The 15,094-nt window shown below is 45.1% G+C and overlaps 1 protein-coding gene across 4 annotated transcripts in view; it reads left to right on the forward strand.

Moving 5' to 3' along the window:
• Positions 1-1,491: 1,491 nt before the first annotated feature.
• LOC126284759 (glucose-6-phosphate exchanger SLC37A2) overlaps positions 1,492-15,094 on the forward strand; it is a 200,549-nt gene continuing 186,946 nt past the window's right edge. Inside the window, exon 1 of one of the 4 annotated variants that reach the window (XM_049983904.1) lies at positions 1,492-1,679. In XM_049983904.1, coding sequence (XP_049839861.1) covers positions 1,564-1,679 — 116 coding nt within the window. In that variant the 5' untranslated portion in view covers positions 1,492-1,563. The remainder of the gene's footprint in view (positions 1,680-15,094) is intronic. The other 3 variants (XM_049983905.1, XM_049983910.1, XM_049983917.1) reach the window with 3 other exon arrangements.

Genomic DNA, 15,094 nt, shown 5'->3' on the forward strand with positions numbered 1-15,094 from the left:
GTATGTGCAGTTGACGGACTTTGAGCGAGGGCGTATAGTGGACATGCGGGAGGCCGGGTGGACGTACCGCCGAATTGCTCAACACGTGGGGCGTGAGGTCTCCACAGTACATCGATGTTGTCGCCAGTGGTCGGCGGAAGGTGCACGTGCCCGTCGACCTGGGACCGGACCGCAGCGACGCACGGATGCACGCCAAGACCGTAGGATCCTACGCAGTGCCGTAGGGGACCGCACCGCCACTTCCCAGCAAATTAGGGACACTGTTGCTCCTGGGTATCGGCGAGGACCATTCGCAACCGTCTCCATGAAGCTGGGCTACGGTCCCACACACCGTTAGGCCGTCTTCCGCTCACGCCCCAACATCGTGCAGCCCGCCTCCAGTGGTGTCGCGACAGGCGTGAATGGAGGGACGAATGGAGACGTGTCGTCTTCTGCCTTGCTGCCAATGATGGTCGTATGCGTGTTTGGCGCCGTGCAGGTGAGCGCCACAATCAGGACTGCATACGACAGAGGCACACAGGGCCAACACCCGGCACCATGGTGTGGGGAGCGATCTCCTACACTGGCCGTACACCTCTGGTGATCGTCGAGGGGACACTGAATAGTGCACGGTACATCCAAACCATCATCGAACCCATCGTTCTACCATTCCTAGACCGGCAAGGGAACTTGCTGTTCCAACAGGACAATGCACGTCCGCATGTATCCCGTGCCACCCAACGTGCTCTAGAAGGTGTAAGTCAACTACCCTGGCCAGCAAGATCTCCGGATCTGTCCCCCATTGAGCATGTTTGAGACTGGATGAAGCGTCGTCTCACGCGGTCTGCACGTCCAGCACGAACGCTGGTCCAAGTGAGGCGCCAGGTGGAAATGGCATGGCAAGCCGTTCCACAGGACTACATCCAGCATCTCTACGATCGTCTCCATGGGAGAATAGCAGCCTGCATTGCTGCGAAAGGTGGATATACACTGTACTAGTGCCGACATTGTGCATGCTCTGTTGCCTGTGTCTATGTGCCTGTGGTTCTGTCAGTGTGATCATGTGATGTATCTGACCCCAGGAATGTGTCAATAAAGTTTCCCCTTCCTCGGACAATGAATTCACGGTGTTCTTATTTCAATTTCCAGGAGTGTATATGGACGTCGACACCCTCCTATTCAGTGTGCTTTCCTTGTTGAGCATTGGGTAGAGCTGTTTGAGCCTCGCGTGCGCTCGGTTGGCAACGTATTCGATGTGGTCCCCCTATGTACTTACTTTCTGGACACCCCTCGTATTTTAACCACGTGAGGTGTTAGGGGTCCTCTTTCACCATACAAAATGTCGGACAAATCCTCGACACCACGGTCGTGCCGTCTCCTTGTGAGTGTATGTGCACAATAAGCGAAACATCTGTTAAGTGTTTTCTTTCCTGGTTCGGTGGTCTAATATGTGTACGATCAAAGGTGGTCTACCGGAGAGCGTAGAGGGTTGCCTCTCAGTCAGGGGCTCGGATCCCCGCGTGGCGTGGGGTCAGCGGCTAGCGTGGGCGAGCGGCGGCGGCCGGGCTGTGTCGCGGCCACACAATGGACCGTTATCTGCCGCCTGCTGATAAGGAGCGGTACTGCAGTGCAGCGGACAGCGGACAGCCAGTCAGTTGTCGGGCAGACGGCGCTCCGAGAAGACGCTGCTCCTTCCACGGGTGAGTACGCGCTGGCACGGCGAGTCCACGTGGTCTACCAGTGGAGTGCAGCAGTGCCGGTTCTGCACAGAGTGGGTTTCGCTGCCGGATTTTATCTACTACGCTCGACCGTGTTTCCGTATAACCACTATGCAGCATTTCAGGGCTCTGCGGAGGGGGTAGCGAGATAGGGTAACGGCAAGGGTGGGAAGGCGTTCGATACAGTTCTGCACTGACGCCTGATAAACAAAGGGAGAGCCTACGGAATATCACACCAGCTGTGTGGCTGGATTGAAGAGTTTTTAGCAAACAGAACACAGCACGTTGTTCTCAATGGAGAGACGTCTACAGGCGTGAAAGTAAACTCTGGCGCGCCACAGGGGAGTGTTATCGGACCATTGCTTTTCACAATATATATAAATGACCTAGTGTATAGTGTCGGAAGTTATATGCCACTTTTGGCGGATACTGTAGTATACAGAGAAGTTGCAGCATTAGAAAATTGCTGGAAGATCTGCAGCGGATAGGCGTTTGCTGCAGGGAGTGGCAACTGACCCTTAACATAGACAAATGTATTGCGAATACACAGAAAGAAGGATCTTTTATTGTATGATTATATGATAGCGGAACAAACACTGGTAGCAGTCACTTCTGTAAAATATCTGGGAATATGCGTGCGGAACGATTTGAAGTGGAATGAGCATATAAAATTAATTGTTGGTAAGGCGGGTACCAGGTTGAGATTCCTTAGAAAACGTAGTCCGTCAACAAAGGAGGTGGCTTACAAAACACTCGTTCGACGTATACTTGAGTATTGCTCATCAGTGTGGGATCCGTACCAGACTGGGTTGACGGAGGAGATAGAGAAGATCCAAAGAAGAGCGGCACGTTTCGTCACAGGGCTATTTGGTAACCGAAATAGCGTTACGGTGATGTTTAGCAAACTCGAGTGGCAGACTCTGCAAGAGAGGCGCTATGCATCGCGGTGTAAGCTTGCTGTCCAGGTTTCGAGAGGGTGCGTTTCTGGATGAGGTATCGAATATATTGCTTCCTCCTACTTATACTTCCCGAGGAGATCACGAATGTAAAATTAGAGAGATTCGAGAGCGCACGGAGGCTTTCCGGCTGTCGTTCTTCCCGCGAACCATACGCGACTGGAACAGGAAAGGGAGGTAATGACAGTGGCACGTAAAGTGCCCTCCGCCACACACCGCTGGGTAGCTTGCGGAGTATAAATGTAGATGTAGATGTAGAAGGGGTGAAGGAGAAGGGGGGGGGGGGCAGGACCGACCGGAAAAGAAAACAAAAACGAGGACAGATTATGAACAAGCGGGATAGGTACGGGAACTTTCCATGGTTCAACTCCCGCAATTGTGTGTGTGTGTGTGTGTGTGTGTGTGTGTGTGTGTGTGTGTGTTTGCGTGCGTGTGCAAAACATGTAGACCGGGGATTTATTTTAACATGAGACAGCTAAATTTGTCGAAAACGACGCGTTCTACGAAAAAAAAATGTTCTGGGTGAAACGTTAATATTACTGAAGAGTACATCTGTAAATGCTACAGCTCACCACATCCTAACTACGTTTCCTTCGTAGACGGGGTCAAATTCGTATTTTCAAATGGGAACCTCGCCCGAATTTTTACTGCAATCCGAATTCCACACCGAAAAATACTGTACATACGGCTTACCCTGACCATTGTTTCCCATTTGCAGTAGATGTCGCTGTACTCGACAAATATCAAGCGTGGCTGTTTATGCAATTAATAACCGACACATTTGATTCGACATTTCATTTCACGATGTAAATATATACCTCTTTTTCTAACGGATGATATTTATGTTCAAATGTTATTTGAGTGTTGCAAATGTACAACTAATACGGCTACGCATTGACAGTTCTGCCAAATAAGTTATTTGCATGCTAACGTAGCTTTCTGATCCCTAAGAAGTTGATTGTGGTGAGTCCCCAGTCCATCAGAATGCTCGATTTTGGTGCCAGCCCTCGAACGCCGCTATCAGGGTGATTAATTTCGGTGCATGTTCCCATCCAACTACAGCTACTCCTGTGCCGGACGCTATGTGGCTACCGGCGGTATACAAACCACAACCATCGTAGTAAGATAAAACGCCAACGTGGTGGTATGACAGACGCGCTTGCTACGGATACCGAACTTAACACCCCAACGGTGAGATGCCAGGTAACTCATCGATATCAAGCATCCTCATGGGAGGAGAAAACTATTACATTCGCATTGTCGTTCCTGGGTCTCGCTTAATGTAGTTTCTAACCAAACATTTAAACGGATAACAGTATTTTACTGTACCAATAAAGTAAATTTCGAAAATAAATTTCAGCCTTGGAACACAAAGATTTACATTTACATTGTAAATGAAATGACACAGGCGAAATACCTTCAGACTTCAAGAAGAATGTAATAATTCCATTCCAAAGAAAGATGCTGTTGCAACATAGTAACACGAATTCTTTACAGAAAAATGGAAAAACTGATAGAAACCAAACATCGAGGAAGGTCAGATTGGATTCCGGAAAAATCTAGGAACGCGCGAGGGGATGCTGACCCCACGACTTCTTATACAAGATGGGTTAAGGAAAGGCAAACCTACGTTTCTAGCATTTGTAGGCTTAGAGAAAGCTATTGACAATGTTCACTCTCTTTCAAACTGTGAAGGTGGCAAGGGTAAAATACAGGAAGCGGAAGACTATTTACAATTTGTACAGAAACCAGATCGCAGTTACAAGAGTCGAGGGGCATGAAAGGAAAGCAGTGGTTGGGAAGGGAGTGAGACAGGGTTGCAGCCGATCCCCGATGTTATTCAATCTGTATATTGAGCAAGCAGTAAAGGAAACAAAAGAAACACTTCGAGTAGGAATTAAAATCCATGGAGAAGAAATAAAAACTTTGAGGTTCGCCGATGACATTGTAATTCTGTCAGAGACAGCAAAGGACCTGGAGAGCAGTTGAAAGGAATGGACAGTGTCTTGAAAGGAGGATATAAGATGAACATCAACAAAAGCAAAACGAGGATAATGGAATGTAGTCGAATTAAGTCGGGTGATGCTGCGGGAATTAGATTAGGAAATGAGACACTTAAAGTAGTAAAGGAGTTTTGTTATTTGGGATGCAAAACAACTGATGATGGTTGAAGTAAAGAGAGTATAAAATGTAGACTGGCAATGGCAAGGAAAGCGTTTCTGAAGAAGAGAAATGTGTTAACATCGAGTACAGATTTAATTGTCAGAAAGTCTTTTCTCGAAGTATTTGTATGGAGTGTAGCCATGTATGGAAGTGAAACATGGACGATAAATAGTTTAGACAAGAAGAGAATAGAAACTTTCGAAATGGGATGCTACAGAAGAATGCTGATGATTAGACGGGTAGATCACATAACTAATGAGGAGGTATTGAATAGAATTGGAGAGAAGAGAAATTTGTGGCACAACTTGACTAGAAGGACGGATCGGTTGATAGGAAATGGTCCGAGGCATCAAGGGATGACCAGTTTAGTATTGGAGGGCAGCGTGGAGTGTAAAAATCGTAGAGGGAGATCAAGAGATGAGTACACTAAGCAGATCCAGAAGGATGTAGATTGCAGAAGGTACATGGAGATGAAGAAGCTTGCACAGGATAGAGTAGCATGGAGAGCTGCACCAAACCAGTCACTGGACTGAAGACCACAACAACAACAACAACAACAAAATGAAATGATAGGATCAAATGTGTGTGTGTAAAAACAGGAAGACTTGATATTTGTTGATTACAGCGCCATCTACAACACATGTGAAACAATGATCTGAGTAAACCACACTTATTATTTGGCGTAGAATCCGAATATGCAACAAAATATGACCAAATTACATCTTTTTTTATTTTCAAGTATCGGTTTTTAATTTTATTTGTTGTTTATGTTGGTATTGGAAATGGAAAACAGTTAGCCACTGATGTTCATAAATGTGGTCCACCTCGCATACATTTTTGTTGTTTATAGCTGTGATTCTGATGTCCGTTTATAACAGTTGGAAATTAAAGAAAAATGTTATTTGTTTAACCCATTTGCGTTGCAATTTATGAAACTTAAATACCTCTACAGAAGAAAATAAGTTGTACAACTATTTATTCGCCCCATACGCTTTCGAGTTCCTTTTAAGAATATAATTTTCTTCAGCTGACGGCTTAACCACGGGGTTGTATTTTGCAAATTACACTACCCTGCATAAGTTTGGAAACTCTAATTGACTACGTACAACAGAAAGAATACATTACAAAATTGAATTTTATTGTTTTCCAAATGTTTATTAAGCTCAAACAATACATGGAAAAATGTAATGGTTAAATTTTAGATTCCCCCAAATTAGCCACTCCGAGCTTTAACCACTGCCTTGCTTACTCTTGGCATGCAATGGTTCAATTATTCCTAGGTTTCTATTAGAATTAGTCTCCTTTCTTGCTGTAAGACCCCCCACTAGCGTGTCCTACTCATGATTTCCGATTTTCGGATCCTCCTGTCCAACGCATCCCATAGTAGCTCGACTGGGTTACGATAAGGGCACTGGGGGGCCATTCCACGTTTTTCTCAAAATTTTCTGCATCTCTAGGGATTCCACATAGTTCTGACGCAAACGGGATGTCTTTGTGTTGCTGCAAGACATGCCTTTTCCCAACAGGACGCAAACCAGATGTCTTGACATATCACTGAAGAATGGTATAATAATTTTTTGGTTCATTTTTCCATCTACTTTCACGAAGCTCCGACTTTATTTCCTCCAAAAGATCCTCACAGCATCACGGAACCCCCTACATACTACACAGTTGGAATTACGCACTGGGGAATCAAGCGTTCATGAGGAGAACAACGTACGAATTGACGGCGCTTGCATTCAGATATTTAGAACCCGGATTTGTCACTGAATAAGACCGTTTCCAAAATCCCTGCTTTCTACTGTTGGTTTGTCGTAGGCCACTCTAGCATTTTCTTCTTGTTAACAGGACGCAGCAACGGCTTCTTTGCTGCTACATAATCTTGGCGAGTGTTTTCTGGTAGGCAACGTCTCACTGTTGACTCACTCATTGGTGTATCCCTAACTGTGTTTAATTTTGCAGTCAATTCGCGGATAGTGTTGAATCTATTACGTTTACTGGTCACTACCAAATATTTTTCGCGGCGTTCTGACATTTTTGTGGGCGCCCCTGAGCGAGGATGATCGCCGCAGGAGTCTGTACCTCGATCCCGGTGCATGGTCTTGACAACTCCGCAATGGAAATCTTCAATTACTTTGACATTTGTCGAAAGCTATTGCCTTCTTAGTGTTCACTGATTGTCTTTGCTCGTGAATCATCATTACTTTCGTTGCTTGTACCACCTTCTTTCAAGGTGTATCCTACCTTCACACAATGGAACTACAACTGAACAGAACTGTAAACAACGTACTCTACACTGTGGAGCCGTCTACTGGCCCCACCTGGCGTCTTTACCAGAGGTGCTTGGACCGGTAAAGTTAGTTTATATAAAACCGAGCCGTACCAGTATGTACCTCTACGTATGTATACGTACGACAATTATTTGTACAGTACTGTGTCACTATGAATAGCTATTCGAGCATGTTATTCTGTATTATAACCAATAACCCACATTGATAACTCCTAGCTTCCTCCTTTGTAATAGGCAGTATTGTGTTTCCAAACTTATGGAGGGTAGTGCGTATCAGATTCGTTGTGCATAAGAGGATCCCTTTCTGTAGGCCTAATCCTCAGTTTCCCATTTCTTACCATGGAACTTATTTCTGCCCTAGATTTGTCATCTTCAATGACTACCTGCCCTGACTTCACTCTCATATTTGATAGTGACTAAAAGTTTAATTTTAGACGCTTTCCTCCGACTGAACTACTTTTCAAGTATTTCCCTTAGGAACAAGACCGTAGTATGTCGGGGATAAGAAAGTTATGGCATCCCACCTTACCTGTTTTGGTACTTATTGTTCATTATTTACTGAAGTAAAGCCCTCAGATTATGTTAAAAAGAGCTATTTTAGCTTCAGACGAATCCAAAGAAACTTAATATGAACACCATGTAGATGAAACTCTTGGACCACACTTATGCCTCAGGCTTCAGTTTTTTTATAAAATATCATATAACACAAATTCATCAAAAGTTATGTGACTAAGCATTGCTACATAACGAGAAGCAATACAAAATATGAACAAACAAAGTCTTGGGTGTAGTGTCAACATTTCTTTACTACTTCCCACTACTTTTAACATTGCAACCAAGACTGTTTGTTTGTCCATATCACAAATACTGGTTGTTATACCAACCCCAGAATGAACTGGAGCAGCTTTAGTACACAGAATTACTTAAATTTCCTTGCCTGTTTATAGCCACATACGGAAGTCTGCAAAAAAATCACATTCATTCCACAACAAAACTCAACAGCCGCTGAAACTTACCAAGTACGCCAATAAATTAATTTGACTGTTTTCATAGACTGCAGCACCTATCGGACGTCCAAATGCAGCACAAAAGAAAGACAGACATTTGCACAGGTCTGCTCAACAGTATGATTCGAGAATGGCAGCTTGGACCATAGCTGTGGGCCTGGACCATAGTTATGGGAAATTACAGCATTGAGTACTCCTACCACTCATGTTTGTATCTCCAGCCTACGAGAACAAGCCTTTCCCTCTGCCCACAACTGTAAATGCGCGCTGTTGTCACCGTGTCGTATCTACAGTCTCATTTCATCCAAGAAGCATCATAAAGATACGACTACTACAAACAGACATCTACCACTATCGTTGTTTTGGTACCACCAGCGCCTGGTTCACAGAGCTGCCACATACATAGTTCCCTCATGTTCAAGAATGGAGTTTTTTCTGGTACTTCGCTACAGTGTTGTAAACTCCGTCTTCAGGCCACGAGTGGCCTACCGGGACCGTCCGACCGCCGCGTCATCCTCAGTATAGTATGCAGATAGGAGGGGCGTGGTATCAGCACACCGCTCTCCCCGTCGTTAAGATGGTATTCTTGACCGAAGCCGCTACTATTCGGTCGAGTAGCTCCTCAATTGGCATCACGAGGCTGAGTGCATCCCGAAAAATGGCAACAGCGCTTAGCTTCGGTGATCTCATGGGAACCGGTGTATCCACTGCGACAAGGCCGTTGCCCTCGCTACAGTGTTGTAGGATCTTAAATATCGATGAGCGGATGCTGAAACCAACTACAACTACAACCAGTCGCCGCTTGTGATCGTTCAATTTTTATTAGACCGTGACCAGTTTTGAATCTCCCAGCGACTAATTTTCATATGTTACACACTTTAATCAGTGTTTGTGTCACTGATGGGGTTGTCTAGAGTTATTGGCATCCATGGGTTTAATCCTGGCGCTGAAAAACATACTCTGAAAAACATAATTTGTGCTTTCCAGTTACGTCACAGCACTACACAAACTTTTCCAAAAGCAAATCCTGTGTGCTCTACAGCAGGATGTAAAGCTTGTACAGCCCGTAAAATAAATGAGAGTTGATGCGTGTGGCAAAGTTCGTGTTTTATATTTGTGTTTTATGTTTGTGCACCAGAATGAAACCAATGGATGCCATCAACTCTACACAACCCTCACAATGATACAATGATTAAAAGTGTGTACCTTCTGAAGATGAGTCGCTTGGCGATTCGAAGTCGGTCTTGATGTAATAAAAACTTAATCATCCGGAAAGGTAGTTATTTCTCATCACAGTCGCAGTGTTCTACATATAGCTGAGTGGTTAATGTGACGGTTTGCCATCCTATGGGCCCAGGTTTCATTCCCGGCTGGGTTGGAGATTTTCTCTGCTTGAACTGAGTGTTGTGTTGCCTTCATCATCATTTCATTCCCATCCAGCGCGCAGGTCGCCCAATGTGGAGTCGAATATAGTAAGACCTGCACCATGGCAGCCAGACCTGCCCCACAAGGGGCCTTCCGGCCAATGACGCCAAATGCTCATTTCCATTTTTGTTCTCCATGCTTAATGAATAAATGTTAAAAACATACTAAGGCTTCCTTTTTTTCCAGTTTCTACCGACTGAAGACGGGAGCGAGACATGACAACGGAGGAAGTAGTAAAAAAAAGGGGGGGAGTAAAATGCAATTTAATTGCCCCTCCTTCTACAAATTTTCCTCCTGCCAAGTTTCAATTGGGACACTCCGCATTGGAAATGAGAAAGATATCTATACCATCCCTTCTGTGAGTGATTAATAATATTATAGGAGTTGTTACTCGTTGTACCTACAGACAGCTACACTCTGAATATTTACTTTCAAACCTTGTACAAACAAATGCATGTTCTGCCATTGGACCTCAGCTGTGCTGCACAGGCATCTGGTGTCGCAACACCATTGGAAGTAGGCTAACTTTGTATTAGATGTTTAGTTGTTATTCTAGTGTGAGTGAAACCCTGGCTCGCGCTAAAGCAGGGATGGACTAGATTTCGGCTTTTGGGCATGCTCGAATTTCGGCATGTGGGCCATGCTCGAGCCTGAGTGCCAGAGTGCTCGGCCTCGTTTCACATTTCCCCCACCACTACGCCACAGTGTCTGAGCGCGAGGAGGGGGGAGAAGGGAAAACAGCGAATGCGCCACATTTAAATGGCAGTATAGTCGTAAATGCTTTTATATATCACGTTTCTCAACAACACAGATCACAAGCAAAACAAGTTTTCAGCTTCAATTAATTAGTTTTGGAGCACTGAAGACATACTACAACTTCTATCTCGTACAAACTGTCGGCATACGGACAGACGCAAAATTTCGCTCTCAAGTTGCATGTAATCGAGACATATTTAGTTTCATAATCGGGAAAAGATCTTTCACACAAATATGTCGACCAAAATATTGTAGCACTTTTGCAATCTCATTATGGAGATTTGGAAAATCTATCTGAGAAAAGCACTATATACATACTGGACCGATTTAATGTGAAAAGATTTGTAATTAAAACTGGAATTATCATGCAGGTCAATCAGTTACATCGAACTTGCATAGGGGCGCTTTCAACTGAAATAGCAAACAGTCTCGGAAACAGGTGTATGATTGGCAGTGTCCTCAAGAACTATCGTTGTAGTTCTTGCAAGGCCACAATCAATTTGTCAGAGCTCGCGCTTTCTTAAATGCCAGTGAACTTAGCGAATTGTATTGCCCCTACTACAAGGTGATTTTCTTTTTAAATGCGGCGCCACCATATCAGAAACAAGTGACCATGCACTGTCTTACTGTGGGCAGTGTGCAGTGATGTGGCGCAATGGTTAGCACACTCAACCTGAATTTGGGAGTGCGACACTTAAACGTGCGCCCTTCCATACTGATTTAGATTTTCTGTGCTTTCCTTAAATCGCTGCTGGGATGGTTCCTTTGAAAGGGCATAGCCAATTCCCCGTCCCTCCCTGACAAATACGAGCTCGTGCTCCGTCCCTGTGGACCTCGATGTCCACAGGACGTCAGACCCAGTCTTCCATCCTTCGTTTCCTGTGTCGTGTGCAGTCAAGAGCGAAGTCAGCAATCCATTCCGGATGTTCTAATTTTCGTTCCTGCACTACTTTTGCCTTCATAAATTCAACAACAGCGAGATTAACATCGAAAAATCGTTCCAGGCATGGCCTTTGTCTTTACCAACGCACTTTTCAGTAATAAATGAAGTTCATTTCCACTGAAAATTGTTTAACTGAAAATGGAAATAATGGGTGCGACTTTTACTATTCGTACCACCAGTTTCGTCGAGTGCTAAATGACCGCAAATTTAGCACAAAGTGTTTGTTGATGTACAGTACAATGTACTCCCTCTGTCAATTGTTCTACTTTTTTTGCTCTTTCATTGTCGTCTAAAAGTGTGAGTTGTTTCTGCTTGGTTCTATAATGTCGTTTTCTAGCAAATAGACAGTATCCGTCGTTTATGCGAAATTAGAATTTCCATTCCTTTGTTCTGTCATTACTATTCATCTTGAAGGTTTTGTGTTAGCAGAAGAGCCAACACCGTGTTACGAGTGGAGGCCGAAATGCACGCGTTTTAGCTCAAGCTCTGTTGTGGACAGAGGAGGGAAGAACTATACTGACGTGAGGTCTGGAACATGACAAGGAATGAGAATTCAGAAAGCGGACGTAATTAATTTGATACTTAGCTTTAATCCATTAATGATGAACGTCGCTCTTGACGGTACATGATTCACAATATTATCTGTTCAGAATACATTCTTGAAGATAGTACTTATAGTAACTGAATATGGCTTGTTAGGTCGTAGCAAATGACGTAGCTGAAGGCTATGCTTAACTGTCGTCTCTGCAAATGAGAGCCTATGTAGACAGTGAACCATCGTTAGCAAAGTCGGCTGTCCAACTGGGGCGAGTGCTAGGGAGTCTCTCTAGACTAGACCTGCCGTGTGGCGGCGCTCGGTCTGCAATCACTGATAGTGGCGACACGCGGGTCCGTCGTATACTAACGGACCGCGGCCGATTTAAAGGCTACCACCTAGCAAGTGTGGTGTCTGGCGGTGACACCACAGAAGGGTTGGGATGACAGACCGCTAGACTGACTCTTTTTGTGTAAACAGCCATTGCAAGTGTGAAAGTCTTCAATATCACGAAACAAATGCCAAGGGGTAAACAGCGCCGACATCATGACCGTGCAGAACTCGAGAGTTGTGCCGAATGTCAAATGCCGCACCGCAGTACACGCCGGGTGCTTCCGAGAATGACCGAACAAAGCCGAGCGACAAGCCGGGCATTGGTATCACACGGCCCGCACGCACTGCACGCGTGAAGTCTGGCATGCCGAAAGTCACCAGCTGCTTTGCTAACCACCGTGATAAACATTTAACTCGTGTAGGCCTTCTGTCAATCTCACCGTACAGTTAGTTTCGCTGTGCTTGCAAGTCGTGCTCATATGGATTAGTGTAGGCCGTAGCTGCCATGAACAGTAAGATGCAGGTCTTGGTTTACTTTCACGTTTTTTACATACTTCCTGGAAATGTAATTTATTTACTACAATGACAGATTTATGTTGCAGTGTGCAATGTACTTCATCAATATGGATCACTGAAGTAATGTTTCTTTAAAATGCTTCATTAGTTACAAAATTATAGAATTTGCTAAATCTTCGTATAAAAAGCTGCATAAGAACGGGGGATGGGGTAGTGTAAGCCTGGCTACCTTTGGCGGTTATCGCAAGTGTTCAAGGTCACCACAGTATGATCTGCCGCATTTGTTTCGTGACGGGCTTCGGAGGTTGCCACTTACTTATTAATATGTTGCTCAGTTTGGACGAAGCCATCTTATTTCGGTTTCAGTTTGATACGCTCCCCACACTAACCCTTTTACTTAACCGATGCTTGGTTGCGGTGAGTGATTGATCTCTAGCGTACTGTAGTGGTGGTCGGACAGTGACAACTTTGTGAAGTTGCTGAAGCTAACGGAACTGGAGGTGACGTAAGGGTTCTGGTAGCCCGCCCGGTTAGCCGTGTGGTCTAACGCACGGCTTTCCGAATTAGGAAGGAGCGCCTGGTCCCCGGCACGAATCCGCCCGGCCGACTTGGGTCGAAGTCAGGTGTGCCGGCCAGTCTGTTGATGGTTTTTAGACGGTTTTCCATCTGCTTCGGCGAATGCGGGCTGGTTCCCATTATTCCGCCTCAGGTACACTATGTCGGCGATTGCTGCGCAAACAAGTTCCCCACGCACGCGTACGCCACCATTACTCTACCACGCAAACATAGGGGTTACACTCGTCTGGAGTGAGCCGTTCCCTGGGGCGTGAGGGGGGGGGGGGGGGGGGGTGTCCACCGGGCGCCAAACCGCACAATAACCCTGAAAGAGTGGTTTAGCGTGTGGGGCGGTGGAGGGGTGAAGCCAGCCGGTGTAGCCGTGCGCTTCTAGGCTCTACAGTCTGGAACCGCGTGAGAGCTACGGTCGCATGTTCGAATCCTGCCTCGGGCATGGATGTGTGTGCTGTCCTTAGGTTAGTTAGGTTTAAGTAGTTCTAAGTTCTAGGGGCCTCATGACCACCGATGTTAAGTCCCATAGTGCTCAGAGCCATTTGAACCATTTTTTTGGAGGGGTGAAGTGGACTGCGGTAGTCGTCGTACGGTTGTGGACCACTTCGGCTGCGGTGGGGACAGAGCCTCACCGTCGTTTCTAGCACCCCCCCCCCCCCCCCCCCATAGCATACAATGCAATACAAGGGTTCTGGTAAGACAACACGTGACAACTGCTTTAAGATTGGGGGTTTCAGAGTCTGTCGCAGCCAGTGTTCACTGCATATTTAACGCGCTTTTGGTTACTAGTAACCAAACTGCAAGTAAAACCGCTTTGTTATACAAGGCGTAGCTCTAAAATAACGGGACTCCGGCTGTAAAACATTTTATTTCAAATACATATATATTGAATCATTTTCACCCTCAGTATACTCCCCTTCCTGAAGTCTCCCTCCCCCCCCCCCCTCCCACCGTGAGCTCCTTGATGTTCACTGTTTTTTCTTTCACTACTCCAAAGGGCAGAAATCTTGTTCCTTTTAATGCAGATCTGAAGATTTATGTACTCCTCGAGATCAAAAGTCACAGGGTGCTAGGTCAGGTGAAAGAGGTGTGTGGTTTCTCACTGGAACGCTAAACTTCGGTAGAAACCTATTAGTAGACAATGCTGTATGAGTCGGTGCGTTGTCATGATGCAAAACCCATAACCTGTTCTACCAAATTTCGGGTCGTTTTCTGTCTTATTTTCTCACGAAACTGAGCAAGAACCTCAAGGTAGTACTGTTGATCAATAGTTTGACCTTCAGGAACCAGTAAAAATACACAATTCCAAGAATATCGAAAAAAACAGTCATCATCTCTTTGAATACTGACTTGCTCATTCGAGCTATTTTCGTTGTCGGTGAAGATGGCTCCTTCCAGTGCATGGATTGTAGCTTTGTTTCTGGAGCGTAGTGAAAAGCCAAAATTCGTACGTGTTATCACTGTTTCCAAGAAATTAGGATCAATTTCAGTGGTATTGAAAGTGTTAGGACAAACATTTTCACGAGCTTCTTTTCGTTCGAAGGTGAGAATTTTTCGCGCCAGTTTCGCACACACTTTACTCATGTTAAACTGGGTATGTTTTACATGTTTGCCTTATACATTTTTTGTAAATTCCTAAAGTTTCAGCAATCTATCGAAAACTCAACCGACAGTCAGATCGAATCAGATTACCTACTTTTCATCCGTTTTTGTTGTTGAATGGCGTCCCGGGCTTGGGTCCTCTTCAATGCCTTCTCGGCCACTCAGAAACTCGCGTACGTGTTAGTCTTCGACATACACTTCTGTTAGTAAAACATAAGTGTCAGCAGAAGTTTTTCCAAGTTTCAAGGGAAATGTCACTACCGTTCGTTGCTCTATTATAACACACATAATTTTTCCACCAGAA

Source organism: Schistocerca gregaria, chromosome 8, assembly GCF_023897955.1.
Source record: "Schistocerca gregaria isolate iqSchGreg1 chromosome 8, iqSchGreg1.2, whole genome shotgun sequence".
Taxonomy (NCBI): domain Eukaryota; kingdom Metazoa; phylum Arthropoda; class Insecta; order Orthoptera; family Acrididae; genus Schistocerca; species Schistocerca gregaria.